Source organism: Paramormyrops kingsleyae, chromosome 16, assembly GCF_048594095.1.
Source record: "Paramormyrops kingsleyae isolate MSU_618 chromosome 16, PKINGS_0.4, whole genome shotgun sequence".
Lineage (NCBI taxonomy): Eukaryota > Metazoa > Chordata > Actinopteri > Osteoglossiformes > Mormyridae > Paramormyrops > Paramormyrops kingsleyae.
The window spans coordinates 17,599,375-17,618,906 of NC_132812.1; the positions used below are offsets into that span (position 1 = coordinate 17,599,375).

General features: G+C 41.1%; 1 protein-coding gene across 2 annotated transcripts in view; it reads left to right on the forward strand.

Moving 5' to 3' along the window:
* Positions 1-19,532, forward strand: part of LOC111851517 (rho GTPase-activating protein 6-like) — a 71,288-nt gene that overhangs the window by 18,669 nt on the left and 33,087 nt on the right. The window contains exon 1 of one of the 2 annotated variants that reach the window (XM_072700406.1): positions 9,408-9,767. The exons of the other annotated variant lie outside the window; for it this stretch is intronic. Coding sequence (XP_072556507.1) covers positions 9,726-9,767 — 42 coding nt within the window. The 5' untranslated portion in view covers positions 9,408-9,725. Of the gene's footprint in view, positions 1-9,407; positions 9,768-19,532 lie in introns of those variants that run through there. 2 annotated transcript variants of the gene reach the window in all.

Below are 19,532 nucleotides of genomic sequence, written 5' to 3' on the forward strand. Positions count from 1 at the left end.
CCAGCTGTGATTTCGGAGATGCTTTTCTGTTGACCCCCCTTGTGTTGAGTTTGTTTTTGCACTTTCTTGCTGGCTCTAATGAGTCTGGCCAGTCTCCTCTGTTCTCTCCCATTAACAAGATGTTTTTTTCTTTCCTCACAGAACTGGGTGTTCTTTATTTATCACTCCATTCTCATAAACTCCAGACACTGTGGTCTGAGCAAATCCCAGCAGGATGCCTGTTTCTGAGGTGCTTGAGCTGCCACGCCTGGTACTGTCACTCATGCCAGTTGTAGGACTTAGATCACGCGTCTTGGCCATTATAATGCTGAGTCACACAATAAGTGAACCTCCTGACCCAGTCAGTGTGCTGCATGTATCCAGTTACTGCCACACAATTTGCTGTTGGGAGGAGCTGGCTGTCTGTGTTATCAAGCAGTTGTAGCTAGTAAAGTGGCTACTGAGTGTAGATATTGAATACAGTTACTGAGTGTAGATATGAAATACAGTTACTGAGTGTAGATATGGAATACAGTTACTGAGTGTAGATATGAAATACAGTTACTGAGTGTAGATATGAAATACAGTTACTGAGCGTAGATATGAAATACAGTTATACTTTCCTTCTGTTTCTTTGCTTCTTTTGCGGCATTGAATGAGCGACCCAGGAGGGCACAGCAGAACCATGACAAGGAGAGGCAAACATGAAGCAAAATATACAAAAGATCAGGCTTTTTGAAAGAATACAGATGGATGCAAGGTTAGGTACATGTTCTAAATAAATGAGAGCCAGGACTACTGGGTTTAGGCACGTTTCACAACAACAGTGATCACTGAACAAACAAGGCACAGAATATTGGGGTAAGCAAGCAAACGGAAGGAATGTGGAGATGGAAACGCATGTCTCGTAAAAAGAGGGTCCAGAGTAATGGAAGACAGAAAAACTGACATAAACAAACGCCGGGAATGTTGGTCATTGTCAGGGTCCAACAAATAAATACAAGAGTAAACAAGTGAGAATCTGCATGAAACTAGAATGAAATGAAATGTGTCCTGCCCAGTATGAAATACCACAGGCAGCAGGGCCAGTCTAGTCTCCCACAGAGTTTTAGCCGTGACTATAGCTTCGCTAATTGCTAGCAGATCTCACGGCTCTTATTACTCTATGTGGCGTGTGATTAATTAGCCCGTATGCTTCAGCCTGGTTGTCACCTTGCTGGAAGCTGCAATAAGAAAGTAAACAAAAATCAGTGCAGGTTGAATGACTTCTTGCTCATTAGCCCAAAGCACTATCTTCATGGTGTTCAGCCTTGTGAGCAGGCTTCATGCAGACTGTCATGGATTCTCGTTTTTACACTGTTGTTCTAGTAAGTGCATATTTGATGGTTCCTCAGTTTAAAAGTACTTGTGTGTTTCATGTGTGCATTATTTCATTATGAGCTTCCATACAGAATCCATACATAGTCTTCCATACAGAGATATATGGTTTTGTCAAAGCATGTGAGATTAAGAATCTTAGTCTTGGGATTTCAAGCAGCAACACTTTAGACATGAGTATGATGCCATATCTGCTGAACAAGTATTAATGGCAGCTCTGATGACTGAGAGCTAAGATTGCTCAGGTCTCTACCTTCGGGAAGACCACGTTCAAGCTAATACAACTGGGACATCCATCCTTTCAAAATATAAAAGTCAATGGAACCACACACAGTTCAAGCTTCGTTATTATACAGTATTTTAACTAATTGAACTAATCTGCACTGTACCTAAGCTCTTTGCACATTACATCCATCCATTTTGTTATTTATTTCTTTATTTATATTGTCTACATGCTTGACTCGGCATTGCACATCTGTAAAAAAAAAAGAAGAAAAAAAATCCTTGTATCTACTTTTAGATGTTTATTTGCATGTGTGTTTTGTTTATGTCATGATATCACCCGCACCAAAAGAAATTCCTTGCACTTCTCTGTACTTGGCGAATAAAAAGATTCTGATTCAAACATTTTTTTGAAACTAGAACAATACAATAGTGATACTTAGGAAAACTGTGTTTTCACCTACTCCATCTTGTTCTCCATGAGACACACAGACTCATACACAGGTGAGCACAAGCTTTGGGGTCACAGCACAGGGTCAGCCAGCATGCGGCACCCTCGGAGCTGGGGGTTAAGGGCCTGACTCTAAAATAACTTGCCTATGGATGATGTTATCAAAGTCCATCTTGTTATGAGGTCGGATGGCACGATGACTCAGAGTGAAGCACTTGTAAATCCTCACCTTCCTGGACCTGTGAGTGAGCATGTTCTCGCCATTACCTTCTTGTCTCATGCCCTGTGCCTCCTGGAATAGTCGTGAGGTATCCCTGCAGCCTGGTACCAGATGAGCGGTTATGGAAGATGCATTGAGAGATGAGTGGGCGCCATGGTCTAGGCTGAACCAGCTCTGTTGATCTTCTCTACTAAGCGGTACCAATGATTGTGATTCATCTTGGAATCTATCATAAGGAGTGACTTTATGTGAAAATAGCCTCATACCAGAATCCCTCATACCAAGAACATTTCTCCGTGGCACCACCAGAGTCCATGGGAATCAAATTCATTTACCATTGGGCTCTGTTTATGCTACTTTCCATTGTTATGTGGCTTTTCTTTCCAGTTCATAATCCTGGGTAAAATGGTAAAATTAATAACTGCAAACTACTACAGCAAAATAGAGTGCACTGTAGAAGCAAAATGCTAAATGGCTATAGCACTGAAGTATACTATGAAAGCCACAGAAATTACTTATTTTTATACTCAAGAAAGGAGAAAAAGTTCCCGGGCCGGTGTTCCTCTTGGAAGTACCTAAGACACACCTGAATCAAGCTGCACAGGTCTCAAAACTTACCTTTTTCACAAGAATACACCCAGAACCCTTTGCTGTGAGACATCCATGCATGCATTCAGATTCCGCTATACATATCATCCCCAGAAAAGAAGCAATCAGAACAGGTCTGGAGGATAAACTGTTAGACCATGATTTGTCACAGATGACTGTAAGCTCCCAACATAAAAGTATCAGTGTTTAGACATACTGTAAGAGGAATATGACCGACCCAGTAACAATGCTTTTTCTGCTTTGAATTATATCTATACTCATTACTGCATCTGGAAATAGTTAACAAATACAATGCTGAGAGAAAACAAAGAACACAATCACTCCTGCATACCTTTTATAACATATGATTTTGTTTTTAATAACATATGCGGACTATTATGCATTCTGTATATCCATCATAACAAGGACCCTATTCACTTTTCCGTGACACATCTTATTCATGTACTCCAAATAAAGACACCAGCCAGCTTTCAATCTTATATGTTAATTAGACCTTCATTAATTTCAGCAAATATGAGTAACACATGTGCTGTACTTAATGGCAACTGTAGCTCAGCTGCAACAGGTGCCACAAACCAACATGTCATACTCCGGTATATTATGTACTGCCTGTAAAATTACGTTGTGGCCAAGGTACTGCCAAGGAATTTTGGATTTGTCTCAAATGTTCTGTATGGCATCATCACAAAAGTGTGACTGACAGAATGCATGATCCCCTCATCATATGTTTGATATTACAATCTAATGGACGTATTTGCAGTGTTTAAGTTAAATGGTTTGCAGGTCAGGTCAGGGGATCCTCTTTTAAACAGAAGAATCCAGTAGGTGTCACTGCTGAGCACAGTGATCTAGGCCGGGCTATCCTTTCCAGCTGTATCATCAGTCTGTGAGGTTCTGAGCGCCAAAAAAAATCACCTACATAAGGACACCAAGCAAGGCAGGAGCTCTCTACAGAACAAATCTCAGGTCAATGTTAAACCTTTCCTGTGGAGATTGTTTCTTTACATACTTATTTTTTAACCGGAAGCTCTTTGTACAGAAATAGAACTCGCAGTATGAACTTTTATAACACATCGATTTCCTCCACTCTCTTTGACTTGCAGTCTCTGGTAGCACTGATGAAGAGTTTAAGCAGCAAATGGGGGACACTTTTCTGGGTTCTTTAGCAAAGATGGAAGCCAGTGGAACCTGAATATTTCAGGAATTCTTTAGTTTGCATAAAACACAGCAAACTCTTTTCACATATTAAGAACATTAGAAAATCCGACCAGTCATTTAATTTTTAACATATCTTCTGATAACATTTTAACTGGTGCTGGTTACATCCATGGACTACACTGTCCAGGGGGTGAGAGGGGCTTATGGTGATTTCCAAGGGCCACTGATTGACAGAGGTCCTAAGAATTTAGAATATAGTTGGACTGGTCTGGGGGCCGAATATGATATGCTCTCAAAGGCTCTAGCAGAAGCCCTGATTCCCATTGTGACGCTGTTTTTGAATCAGCGCTAACAGTAAAGCAGTCATCAGAAATGACCTTGTCTGTTTCCCTCAAGGTTTTCCACACTTGGAACTGATCCCCTCAGTAACTTTTACTGCTTATAACCTCTCCTTGTACAGCAACATTTCAGGAATTCTGTCTGTTTGCTCTTCACTGAACTCACTTGAAATCAAAAAGTATTCTGTGTGGTGACCAAACTTGCTCAAAGTATGCCAGTTGACATTTTGCAAGTGCATTGTTCAGCATGAGAAACACACCTTTTCACTTGAATTCTGGATATTTCCATAAATATGTGGGGAGTCTACAACAACCAAAAAGCATCAAGCTCAGCTGATCAGAGGTTCTACCTCCAAGAAGGTGGAGTCATAGTAAAGGCAGACCGTTGGCTGTAGCGAGACGCTGACTCTGCACAGACCACTGGCTATAGCAAGACACTGACTCTACACAGACCGCTGGCTGTAGCGAGACGCTGACTCTGCACAGACCACTGGCTATAGCAAGACACTGACTCTACACAGACCGCTGGCTGTAGCGAGATGCTGACTCTGCACAGACCACTGGCTATAGCAAGACACTGACTCTACACAGACCGCTGGCTGTAGCGAGATGCTGACTCTGCACAGACCACTGGCTATAGGGAGACACTGACTCTGCGCAGACCACTGGCTATAGCAAGACGCTGACTCTGCACAGACCGCTGGCTGTAGTGAGACGTTGACTTTGTGCAGACCACAATCTGTAGCGAGACACTTACTCTGCGCAGACTGCTGGCTGTAGCGAGATGCTGACTCTGCACAGACCGCTGGTTGTAGGGAGACGCTGACTGCGCAGACCGCTGGCTGTACCGAGACGATGACTCTACACAGACTGCTGGCTGGGCCTGCCTGTGTGGCCCTATGTGTCACAAAGTGCTAAGCTAGCATGTCATGCCCTGCTCTCCACTCCCTCACATCAGGAAGGAGGGACAGGGGGAATTCCTGCTGGACGTGGCCTGCCGCGTCTCCTCCTGTGTGTCTAAGAGAGGGCTACATTAAAAAAAATGTTCTGGGCATGAATATCCCCTCCAGTTATATTCCAGTGACTCATTCATAAATATTGTAATATTTGTTGACTTTTTAATAGTTACTTGCTTTAGACTTGGGGGGTGACTGTTTTTTGCCATGACATTTTACAGTTTAATCTTTTTTTTCTTTCAACATCTGTACAAAGCAACTAAATACTCAGAAAATGTGCAGAAGTTCCACTGTCTGCTCTGAGTGTGTCATTTTCACTGCATATGGGTGGTTCATTCCTCTTTCGATGAGCGGACCTTTAAAGCTGCCTCATTAGTTGCCGGGCCTTTGCCTGGATTGCATTACTTTCGTTGCCATGTTTGACAAATGCCACAGATGTGTGTATGTAAGAAAATGGTTGATTTTGAGCTACGCGTCATTTAAATAAACAATGTAAAATGTACACAAAGTCCTAGAGAACGAAGATAGCTTTCAAGCACAATCAGCAAGATAAGGAGTGTGTTATGCTGGCTCTAATTTTTGTCAGAAACAGAAACTTTGCTCCTAGTTCAAGGACAAGTTTACTGATTATTATTAATATTCATGAAAGACGTAGTACAACCTTATATATAAAAATCACCGTTTATATTCAGTGTGAGGTAAGTTAGGGAATGAATGCTTTTAGTATGACTGTGGTATGTATAATCAGTTATTTAATTACTAATAATACTTTGAAATTAATACTCATGGTTGCTGGTTACTTCTGGATTGACCTTAATATTCATTAAGTTCGCTATAATTACTTTTGAGCTGCTGGTTTTTGGTGGTGTATCTAGATAGATGTAAAATGTAACCACTCCTTGTCAAGGACTGTGACAAGGAGTGTTTTCACTGGGTCAAACTGCATTATCCAACTAAAAACCAAACACATGAAAAATCCTTTTTTCCTGCAGTTCTGTGATAAGCACACCCCGCCAAAAAGATGGACCACATCGCATATCCACTGTGCGCACAGCTAAACCTCAGCTTGTGTTTCTTGTTAATAATGTGCATTAAAGCCCGGCTTCCTACCTTATTGGGTTTTTTTTTGGTGATAATGGTGGTTGTTGTTCTTATTCTACTCCATAATTTGGGCATTGTTTACTTTCGTTACACAATAATGACCACGGCTGGTGCGCTGTTTATTTGGGCAATATTCCCTGCTCATGTTTCAAATGGGGAAAATAAAAGGTGAAAAGAACACTTTTATTACATCTTGAGTAGTTTTTGCCTCTGTGTTGTGAGTCGTAAACACACAATAAAAAGGGCTTTCACGTGCTACACCTGTGTTAGATTGCAAAATTTTCTGTCCTACACCATAGAAACTGATGTTTTACAAATATGTGTGAACCAAAATACTGGAAATCACAGGCTGTGTGGCACTGATTTCAGGGCATTTTTAACATTCCCTATGTATTGTTTGTAAACGTAAATGCAAAATATGGTATTTAAACATATTCATTCATTAATTGATTCATTTATGATCATGTGTTTATATAGATAATCTAAATATTTTTGCGGCAATAATCAATAATGCAAATTCAGGTATCAGCCCAACCCTACCCGGTGCTTTCTGTTCAGTGATACGGTTGGTGTGTAGAGTTCCTACATGAAACTGCTCACTGAAAGTCCCCTGGATTTTCTGGAGTAACCGGGTCATGATATCTGTTAAGAGGCATTCAAATGTACTTTTTTGGTGCTTTAATTACTACGGAAAAAAAATACCATTCAGTCCGATTCTATTTGAGAGAAGACTGACATTTCTATGGCCAATATTTCCAAAACTAGACAAACTATAGCACTGCAGCATACCTGAACATATATTCTGGGGGGGGGGGGGAGGGTGGGGTGAACTGTCCTATTAATTAAAAATAAAAAAGTGTAAAACAATTCCCTGCTAGGTCGCAATCTAAGTACATAATTTACGTTATAGCAACACCGTAAATGTTTGATTGTGTTTGCATGACAAAATGCTTAGCAATAATGTTATGTGCACATCCACACGATTTACATACAGTCTGACCACAGACAAGTTGAGAAATATGAAATATAACTGGATCCAATACCATAATTTGGTGTGTGCGTGTGTTGATTATAGAATAAATTTTTTTTTAATAATTTTTATTTTAATGTTATGCTGGGTTAGGATCACAGAAAAACTTGAAAGTATTCATAGTGATTCTAAATTCACAGATATTATAACCCTAGGATTCACACTGGAAGATTTGAAATATAGATTTTTTACTAGCAACAATAATCACCCAGACATAGAATATACACAAATCAAGGCCAGGCTCATCCCTTTAAATCATATAAGAACAATATTAAGCAGTTTCAATAAAGAGTTGAAAAATGGTTGGAATTTGTGTTTTTATTATGACTTGTAACCAGTATGTATTGTTTGTTACATACATTTCATGTCCTAAGTGAAAACAGTGGTAGGGCCAGAATCAACTTTGGTGTGTGCTGTTTGAAATGGAAGTCATCAAACACGGTGACTAACGGCAACACTGCTGTTGCTTGAAAGGACACTGCTGAATGCTGCCAGTCAAATTCAAATGGTTGTTGTAGTGAGTGCTGTGACTTCTTAGCCTATGTGAATAACATTTCCTGTGGCTTTCTTCCTTCTCAGTCATCAGTAAGTACCCTGCAAAATGCAGTCAAGAAGATCCATGGCATAATGCATTCATGCTAGTTGCTAATTCCTAGACAGCCGGCAGTGGTATTTTACTAAGCACTATTCAACAAAATGATGTATTGTCAATGAAAAATTATTCTGTATAAAATAAGTGATGTCTCCTCTTGACAAGAATCCAACTTGATTTTACAAGTAGACTTATAAAGTACTGTTGTAAACAACTTAGATCAGACAGTTTTTAGTCAGTACGCTGCAGCCCATTGAAATGCTTTTGCAAATTCCTAATGCTGGCTAACTCACTTTTGTGTTGCTTAATAACAACTCATATAAAGTTTGTTAAAATGAAGCATGTTGTTTTAATTTGGAATTTTTGGACACTGATATCGAATGGCTCATTTCCTGTACTTCCACACCTGAGTTTGATTTATTTTCAAATATACTTTTAATGGTTTGTTTCGTGTAATTTGATATGCCACAACCAACAAGCATTTGAAGCAGCACTTTCTGTCTTCCCCGTACTGAGATGAGTAACAACCAAAAAAATGCACTCAGAAGGATGAACTTTTCCGCTGGGATATATGAGTACCATTGCTTACTTGAACACAATATTTATCTAACTAATATATTTTATTTACGTTTAGTTAAATATCTAATACTTTTTACCCATTTAAAAAGCAGGATAATCTAATGCACTAATTATGGACATGAATCAGCATCAGTAATGTTCCGTCTGAGACTGATCCATAAATCTCTAGTCATAATTAATGTGGTTTACCTCTATGCTATACTCAGGACTGCAACACTTTAACTTGGAAAGTCACTATGTACAAAATTTAAGGGAATAATTTGCTTTTGGTGAATATTTTGAATGACTAGGTTTATTCAACTGCACATAATAACAGGAATTAGAAAAGTGTGTGTACATCTATCCCCGAAGCGAGATACGGGGCAGTGTGTGTTGTGAAGCGCACTGATGTAGCAGCTGTATAGTGTATTTCATTAATAAACTAAATTGGTGTCATCATACCCGTTATAATACTTGTAGCCCACTGACTTACCATCACGTGACGGACTTATAGAAAACCTGCCTACAATAACTGTTTATTAGCAGGTAGTGAAAAATAGTTTTGAACTTTAACAAGAATGCATGCAATGTGCTTTTAGTTTAAGAGCATTTTAACGCACCGAATCAGTTCGATCGGTTTGTGTCTGCGATGGTATAAACAAAAGTAAGTGGAAGAATTTCGTGCGTAAATGGCCATCATTCCAATAGTCTGCTCTTCTCAGAAATGTACTGATAAGGAGGCTTGTAAAGTCTATTATAACAGGCCCTTTGACCGCATTTGTAAGGAGTCTAAGCGTTTTCCTGTCCACGCCGGAGCGGAGCCCCTCGGCGGCGCCCCGCCTCGCTTTCCTGCCGCGGCGGTGCAGCTACGCACATCTGTCCATGCAGCCGAGCCGCTATGGATAAATCGCTCACTCCGGCGCTCATTTGTGAAATGAAATGTGATTGTTTTGTAATGTTTTGAGATGAACATTTCTTTTTTCGACATTTTTCGGTCTCCGTTTTGGCGTACTCTTCTTTTTTGATACTATGGTTAAAGACTCATTGTATTGCGATTTGTCTGCTGGATTTGATTAAGCTATTGATACTCGCTTCTTCGCAACTTGTCAGTCCTATGTGGATATTTACTCAGTCATGGGAGACTCCGTATTCTTCGAAAAGCACATTACTTACCTTGTAAGTATTATTCACTATTCGACTATTCGATTCTGATACTTTTAAAGACATCTTTTCCGAAATGTCTCCAACTTAAAAAGTACCACCATAGTATAAACTGTACTATATAGATTATTTGTATTTCGATAGCAGAAATAATGCAGAAATTTTGCAGATATGCATGGAGATATATTTTAGCGGAGGCGTGTGTGTGTGTGTGGTGGGGGGGGGCAAAGGGTCGTGGGGATAATTACTGTGGAGGCTTTTTCGATGCTGATGGCTGCACGTGCAACCTGTGTTTACATTTTCAAATAGTGCTGATTTTCTTATTTTGGCTTTGGCTGCTTAAGTCCTTATGATATAGCCTACGTAGAACTTGATATACGACTACATATTTTTGTTTGCAAAAACACAAAATTCAGCAAGGCTTAAAATCTCTTGACATGTTGGTGTGGCGCACTAATCGTCAGACCTCACTAAAATGCTTCAGGTTTTACCTGACTTTATCAAATGACCTAAAAGTGATGAGGAGTTGAAGTTCATGGCTTCTACATGATGGTATGTGGTTCCTGGCGACTTGGAAACGCCGGCTGGAGGCTGCAACACGGTTTTAGTATTTTGCTGTTTCAACCAAGGAAGAAAAATATGCAGAAGAAATATGCATTTTATTTAGGCCCTAGGGCTGAATAATAATTTACCTGCTTCCCAAACCAGTTATAAAACCCGTGTGTGGGAGCACTGGGTTAATTGTGGTATATCCCTGACATGTGTGTGTGCAGTGAATGGTGTGCAGGGTTACGCTGCTGGGCGGTGGGTATGTTTGTGGTTACCTCCCTGCTCCCTACATCGCTTCCTTCCTGTAACATGCATTGAGGATTTCTCAAGGACAGGCTAGTGACACTTAGTCATGCCCAACCAGATGAATTGCATTTTGATTGAACTCACTACGAAGTTGCACGTAAGACAAATGGCTGCACAAATTGCCCAGGAGCTGTTTGACAGCTCGTTCTGAGGATATGTGGTCAGAGTTTACACTTCTGGGATTACACCCTGTCTAACACATCACCTAACACAATGGTCCTTTTCTTAATATTTGTCGCTGCTGCTGTGAAATCAGTAATGTCATAAGCAGGGGCCTGAAACTTTATAAGACGTGAGGACACCGGAAGGTTGTCTATTTAGGTTCTGAATCCTCTGTCTAGACCTTTGCATAGCTTCACTAACGTTTATCGCCCCCCCACCACTTAGTTTTCATGGAGAGGTCTGTGACGTGGGGCAGATACAGACCAGTTTGTGTTAAACTGGGCTTCTCCCACCTTCCAGCAGGGCGGGTCCCTGCAGTACCCCCAGACAAGATACACATACTGCACTCCAACTGGATGGTGTAAAGGCCCGGCTGCCTGTGTTCTGGATGAAAAACAGTTCATAATTATTATTATGATTATCATTATGATTATTTTTAGCATCTCTCTAGCATGCCAGTGATTAAAACAAATATTATTTTAATAATTCAAATGTAGCAAAGCTGCTGGCTCAGGCAGCTGATTTAAATAGCTAATAGTTTAGGTGAAACAGTGAAATGTAAAAGCTGTTCCTCTTGTGAGTGCCTGTAATCACCTTCTGTAGCATCAGGTGATGTCAAAGCTCCGGTGGTACTGTGCTTCAGGTGATGTCATAGCTCCGGTAGTACTGTGCTTCAGGTGATGTCATAGCTCCGTAGTAATGTGCTTCAGGTGATGTCATAGCTCCGGTAGTACTGTGCTGTAGTAGTGCTAATGTCCCACAGCGTTAAGTGATGTCCACACCCCATGGTAGCTGAGAGGCAGAATACACAGTTCCCCTCTTAGCCAGCACAGAATGTGCCCTTCACATTTGCTGAAGAAGAAGGAATATGTCACAATGTCACGCTGTTCCCCAAGGGTCAAGCAAAACATGCTACCAAAGTTACTAAAAAAAATCACTTGCCAAACACAAGGTATAATACAGACTTTACAACTGATTGGTGTCATTTTTTATGCATTAACTGTGTTAAAGAATTTTGAAATACGATTTATGCCACAGGACAAGCAAATACAGAAAATGGATGTATGTATGGAAGTATTCAATTAATTTTTAAGGCTTTTGAGGTTGAATTGTACTAGCAAAGTGGATGTTTTGAATTTAGTAAGGGATCAAGGTTTTTTATTGTCATGTGTACGTACTACAGTGAAAGTCTGACTTGTATGCTTCCACAGTGCCAAATAAATTTAGCAAAGTATGGCACTGTGGACAAACAAACCCTTAGCATAACATCTTGCCTGGGGAACTTTAACTTTTCACGGTTGGTTTAGTGAATAAAGAATGAAAAGAGTTTGTACAGACAGTAAACAATCTTTTTTCATGCTAGACTTGGCAAAAGAAATGTAACATAAGAGGGCTGCAGTGTCAGTAAATGAGGGCGTTTTCCTTAATACATTTATTTCCTGGTTTCCCCATCTCAAAGCATCAAAAAAATTCATGTATACTAAAATAAACATCCTGGTTTTCAGAAATGCACAATCAGTTTATTTTATTATATTTGAAAACACATTGTTTTGTTTCCTAATTAAGTTCTCAGTTATTACTTTGATTGTGTCCAATGTCTTTGTACTTGTATCAAAAACCAATGGGCACATTCAGTTTTAAAGTAATTCTGTTAATCCCCTTTATGTAATTCCTTCAATTCTTTGGTGACCTGTGTAATAAACGTTTTAAATCTTTTCACTATGAACTTGCACAGTGTTACCATCTGTGCTTCACACCTTCACAGGATTGTCAGAACACTGTCTCGGTACATAACTGTCAGAACACTACCTTGGTGCTTAGCTGTCAGAACACTGCCTCAATACTTAACTGTCAGAACACTGTCTCGATGCATAGCTGTCAGAACACTCCCAGAGAACATAGCTGTCAGAACACTGCCTCAGTGATTAGCTGTCAGAACACTGCCTCGATACTTAGCTGTCAGAACACTGCCTCGATACATAGCCATCAGAACACTGCCTCGGTACATAGTTGTCAGAACAGTGCCTCGATACATAGCTGTCAGAACGCTGCCTCGATACATAGCTGTCAGAACACTGCCTTGGTACATAACTGTCAGAACGCTGCCTCGATACATAGCCGTCAGAACACTGCCTAGGTGCTTAGCTGTCAGAACACTGCCTTGGTGCTTAGCTGTCAGAACACTGCCTCGATACATAGCCGTCAGAACACTGCCTTGGTACATAGCCGTCAGAACACTGCCTCGGTACATAGCTTTCAGAACACTGCCCAGGTGCTTAGCTGTCAGAACACTTCCTAGGTGCTTAGCTGTCAGAACACTGCCTTGGTACATAGCAGTCAGAACACTGCCTAGGTGCTTAGCTGTCAGAACACTGCCTAGGTGCTTAGCTGTCAGAACACTGCCTCGTTACATAGCTGTCAGAACACTGCCTAGGTGCTTAACTGTCAGAACACTGCCTCGATACATAGCCGTCAGAACACTGCCTAGGTGCTTAACTGTCAGAACACTGCCTACTGTAGGTGCTTAACTGTCAGAACACTGCCTCGATACATAGCCGTCAGAACACTGCCTAGGTGCTTAACTGTCAGAACACTGCCTAGGTGCTTAACTGTCAGAACACTGCCTCGATACATAGCCGTCAGAACACTGCCTAGGTGCTTAACTGTCAGAACACTGCCTAGGTGCTTAACTGTCAGAACACTGCCTCGATACATAGCCGTCAGAACACTGCCTAGGTGCTTAACTGTCAGAACACTGCCTCGTTACATAGCTGTCAGAACACTGCCTAGGTGCTTAACTGTCAGAACACTGCCTCGTTACATAGCTGTCAGAACACTGCCTAGGTGCTTAGCTGTCAGAACACTGCCTAGGTGCTTAGCTGTCAGAACACTGCCTAGGTGCTTAGCTGTCAGAACACTGCTTAGGTGCTTAGCTGTCAGAACACTGCCACGGTACATAGGTGTCAGAACACTGCCTAGATACATACCTGTCAGAACACTGCCACGGTACATAGGTGTCAGAACACTGCCTCGATACATACCTGTCAGAACATTGCCTCGGTACATAGGTGTAAGAACACTGCTTTGGTGCTTAGCTATCAGAACACTGCCTCGTTACATAGCTATTAGAACACTGCCTTGGTACATAGCTGTCAGAACACTGTCTTGGTACATAGCTGTCAGAACACTGTCTTGATACTGTACATAGCTGTCAGATCATTGCCTCGATGCTTAGCTGTCAGAACACTGCCACAGAACATAGCTGTAAAAACACTGCCTCGATACATAGCAGTCAGAACACTGCCTTGGTGCATAACTGTCAGAACACTGCCACAGAACATAGCTGTCAGAACACTGCCTCGATACATAGCTATAAAAACACTGCCTCGATACATAGCTGTCAGAACACTGCCTTGGTGCATAACTGTCAGAACACTGCCACAGAACATAGCTGCAGTCAATGCAGAGTGACTTATCACAGTTACTATAGAAACTGGGTTTGTTGTGAATGCAACAGAAACATCATGTTTTTGAAAGCATCTATCACCGCTCTTTTATTTCGTGTCCATGCTTATGACTATTTATGCAAAAACAGATGTTCTTCTGGGTTTCATATTGGAAAACACAGATCTTATGTTACCATTCAACACATTTCGAAACTGTCAGTTGTCAAGAAGTGTGGTAAAGACCTTTTTTGCAATCTTTCTATAGTAGAACAGAAACATTCCTGGAGGTAAGAATGCATGGTCTGAGAGATTAGCATGAGCAGCCTTTGTCTGTACATGAGGTAACTACATAACATGTCCATTAAAATGTGAAACCACACAAGAAGAAAGTGCAACCGTTTGATTGGTTTCTGTGGGAAGTACCCATTCAGACAAAACTGACATGCTCATCGTGGCAGACACTCTGGGAATCATACTGGCTCTGAGCACCAAAGAACCTGCTCTTAAGTTTCCTATAATTATCACTTGCAGTTTGCACACTTCAAAGTGAACATGGTGCCCTGACATTCCTGCTTCCAAGGAGCCAGGAAAAATAACACCTGATGATTGTCTACTAGGGGATCCACCCAAGTGGGCAGCTGGTAAAACTGAGCTCTGATCAGTGGAGAAACCAACTCAGCCAGACATGCTCTTTTTTTTTTTACTAGCTGGCTAATTGTCAGTTTTTTTACTCACCTCAGGTGAGTGAGTGAGCTAAATGTCCAGCCCTGGGTCTGATCCCAGCACATCACAGGGCAGACACTCTAACGCAGTAAGAGAAACCTAAAGATCACCTTGTGATTTCAGACAGTGGGAGGAAATGGGAATATCCAAAGAAAACATGTGCGGGGCATGCAAACCTGCTCCATGCCGTGTGCCTCACTGCAAGCCTGCACTGGAAACGTGCTTAAAAAAGATGGATGGATGGATGGATGGATCTGATTTCCATAATAAAGACTGTGCATTATGTGCAGTACCTAAGCAAGTGTGAGTCAACCTTTTTTGTCTTAAGGGGTAATGAAGCATCATCCCTATCAATCACAATCACAACACTGTCCATCACAAGATGAGCATTTATTTTACTTCTCCAGGTTTAAGACCGTTTGTTTGTTCCGAGCTTCGGAGCTGCCGAATTGGGCTGAGGATTGTGTGTTTTCTTTGTGACTTTGGGCAGAGTCATGTTGACCAGGGGTGTGTGTTTGTTTTAAATGATAGGACCACACAAAACATGAAAGCGTGCCCCTTATCTAAGCTGGAAGCTGGCTTCCTTCTGCTCCTGCCTTTCTCCCCGGAGTGCCTCTCTCAGGTCTCACATTACCGTCTGAGGTATAGATACACGTTTGTCCCTAATGGTCCGTCGTTCACGCAGAGCCACCCACCCAAAATGCACAGCTCTGCGCACAGGTGCTTGTAAGAGCTGAGATCATTTTGTGTGGCCCCCTCCCCCACCGCTGGGATGCCTTTGGGGGCTTCACTCTTTTGGAATCTGCGGCAACAAGTTTGAAATTCCAGCCACTGTCGTCGTAGGGCAGGGGGATGCGTTGACTTTACAGATAAAGTCAGCCGTTTAAAAACACGGGCACACGCCCATGACTCGTGGCGTGTTAGTCAGGTAACATCTTCTGGAATGCACACGTCAGATGTCAGTTTACAATAATGTGGTTTATATGCATACACACACACACACATTGCATTGTTGGCCAAACCTGAACCCAGCACATTCTAATGGGCAACTTCATCTCAGGAGGGTTTAACAGTAAAATTAACAAACTGCTCTTTTTACAAGGTTTCTATAAATATTTGAACAAGGTGGGGCTTTTTAAAATTTTATTATATTAGATTTATTTTGTGTCAGTCAGCTCTTTGGGGGTTGATGTGAAATATGAGGATTTCTTCTATTTTCGATTGGCAAAACAATCTTCTCACAGCAAGCACAAAAAGCATTTAAGTTTTAAGGACGTGAAGATTGCCAAACCGTATCAGGGGGCACAGGCTTTGGTAACATGCACCACGTTTCCATAGGAAATGATTGCCAGTAGTAAGAGCTTAATGAGGAGACACTGATTCCCTTACCTGGGCAGCTCGGTGACTCGTAGCTGGTTGGTTTACAGCTGCACAATGGTGAGTTTACAGCTGCACAATGGTGAGTTTACAGCTGCACAATGGTGAGTTTAAATCTCACCCCCTGCTCTGTGTGTGGAGTTTTCATGTTCTGCCTCTGTCATGTGTTCTCCTATGTACTCCTGTGTCCTCCTTCAGTCCAATGACATGCAACCAAGGGAAATGTTCTCTGTAGATTTCCCATAGTGTGTGAGTGTGTGCCCACTGACGGACTGGCATCCTGAGTATTGACCTGCGTTGCCTGCTGTAAGCTTAAAGTGACCCTGAACTGGATAAGTGCTTTGAAGATGGGTGACTTTTATAAGGTATAATCATGAATCATTCCGCAGTAGTTCTAGCAACTATGTGGTTTAAAATTGCTTATTACCACTAATAGAGTAAAGAATACTAGGTGATGAATTTTAGTATTAATATGCCTGTGGAATGTTTTTATTAGCTTGTAAAAATCAGGACACATTTACACTGGGAAGTTAATTGCATGTGTTAAAATAAAAGACAAAAGCCGCAGTAACTAATGGAAATGAGGTAGAGTGAGAATCAGAGAGAAATCCGGTCAGTGCAGAAAGCGGAAGAGTCCCACTTCTGCTCACCGCGCCTCAGTCTTTATCTCTGCTGCCATCAGTGCATGTTATTGGTCCGGCTATAAATATCCCCGAACAGTGTATAAATTATGCAACTTTCCTTTCTTATGTAAATTGCTGTTTATGTTTTCCAGGAAGCTTTCACACCACTGCTATGGTAAAGGAATTTCTTGATTATGGCATTTGTATTTTTGGAAAAGAATAACAAATATCTTTAGTATCAGTGCAGTGGAGAAAAGACATTTTCCTTTGATCCACTGCTGTCTTTAGTGGAACTTTGAAAGATTCCAACTGCCATGAAATCCGAAGCATGCAGTTACATATGTGGAAATATTTAATTGTCCATGCCATCCTTTGTGCGTACCTGCAGTGGCCCTCTCGCAGGTTCTGTTTGTGCGTACCTGCAGTGGCCCTCGAGAGGGTTCTGTTTGTGCGTACCTGCAGTGGCCCTCTCGAGGGTTCTGTTTGTGCATACCTGCAGTGGCCCTCTCGCGGGTTCTGTTTGTGCGTACCTGCAGTGGCCCTCTCGCAGGTTCTGTTTGTGCGTACCTGCAGTGGCCCTCTCGAGGGTTCTCTTTCTGCATTAATGAACCTCTTTACATATGGACTGTCATCGTCATGCCTACAGATCGATGGTTTCTCTCTGGGGAGGTCTGAGACTGCATTTTGGGCAGTCTTGCGATACACACCTTACCTGGTGGTGGATTGAGGGTGGTCTCCACATGAACATAAGAAACTTACAAGACCTTCAATGCAGCAATGAGAAAAATACACAGGACAAAATGCCAGAGCACCATGCCTGAACTGTTCTGTAACTAATCAGTATTTAGAGATTATTACCTACTCAAAGTTGCCGTGACGGTTAAGCATTGAATAAGATGGGTTCTTTTGTTTGTGCGTTTTTGCTGGATTCTTTCATGGTTGTGTACTTAAGGTGGACAAAAAAAGATTTATTGTTTCGTTGGTGCCTTGTTGTCCAGGCCATTGAATTTTGTTTATGATGTAAGCTGGTTGCGTTGTGATTCGAAAGGGGTGAAAATAAACAACCCTGCCTTCCACTGGCCGAATGAGGCCAAAGCGGCCATCGATAACATTTTATGAGGTATTATTAATAGGTCTCGCTGTTATTCTTTTTCATTTTTTTCTCATATACCAGGAAACAACACTATAAAATTCCTTGCAACAAATCAGTGTTGTGCTTTTCTCACCAGTTTTTATGTTCCTGTGGAGTTTTACTTACAGTAAGTCAGAGCGTACATAAACCACAGTTAAACTGGTAGCCATCAGACTGATGTTGATTACTGTTGGAAGTGCTGTAGAACTGCACTTTTATTCATTCATCCTAAAGGAGATAAAGACTAAAATACATAATAAAATTGACTGTTACTGTAGTTCCCCTCTGTGTTCTGAATTATGACTGAGGAGAGGGATTTGTTTGTGTTTATTTATTTATTATTATTATTATTGTCTCCTGAAGCAAAGAGTGGTTTGGCTTTGTAGTTCTTTATCTATCTATCAGATAGTTAGAATAATGGCTAGTGGCTCCCTTTGCAAGGCCTTATGGCTGAATCAAATAATCGGGCTCTAAAGATGTGATTTTAAGGGTCAAAATGATAACAGGTATAATTTTATAACAAACTGTAGATATGATCACGACTGTCTGCTGTCTCCAGCTAATAATTTTGGTAAAGCTGTGAACTGCTACAGTTTGTGATTTGGATAATGTCTGAGATTTAGTAGTACTGATATTAAGCTATGGATTGCATGGTTTTCAGGATACTTTTACAACATTTGCATACTTCGTTGATGATTACATTTGATTTACACATGTTCTGGAGCATAATCTGTGCCTAGGTTCCTTTTGTATACAAGATCAATTGTGTCAGTAAGAGAAGATCTCCTTTCTACATCTGACATGATTATCAGATTAATTTACAAGTCTTATAGCTTACATACACATATTTTTTTTTTGTTAAGGGACATCAAAATTCTGCCTGTATTCACTAGAGGGAAAAATAATCTTGGATTAATGAGCACTTTGTATGTATGTGTTAGTATGCATGTATGAAAAAGGAATAATCCAGGTCCGTCTGGGCCGACATTATCCGCCTGCTCTGTGGCTGCCTGTTCTTTCTGGTTTTTCATGGCTGCTGAATCATTTCAATTCATGTAGGGATGTCACTATGATGGTAACTTTCTCTCTGTTTATTTGAAAATGTACTTAAGAGCAAACCCTGAAATCTTGTCTTTGGCTTTTATAGTTTTATTTTAGTGCCAGTAAAAGTAGGCACTTGCGTTTTACATGACTATGAAGGAAGCAATATTGGTATTTCAAATATAAAATTTAAGGGTTAGCAGGGTCAGGCCTCTGGGCCTTCCAGAGACTGAAATTCAGAGCATCACAGGGCATTTAATATCCAACCTGAGTGTTTGGGGGGGGGGGGGGGGGGCGAGTCTCCTGGGTCTGTCTGTCTCATGGGGACATACCCTGAGTGCCTTAACACTCCGCCCTTTGTCATTGGTGTTATTTTATTTATTTATTATTACTGTTATTATTATTAATAATAATTATTTAT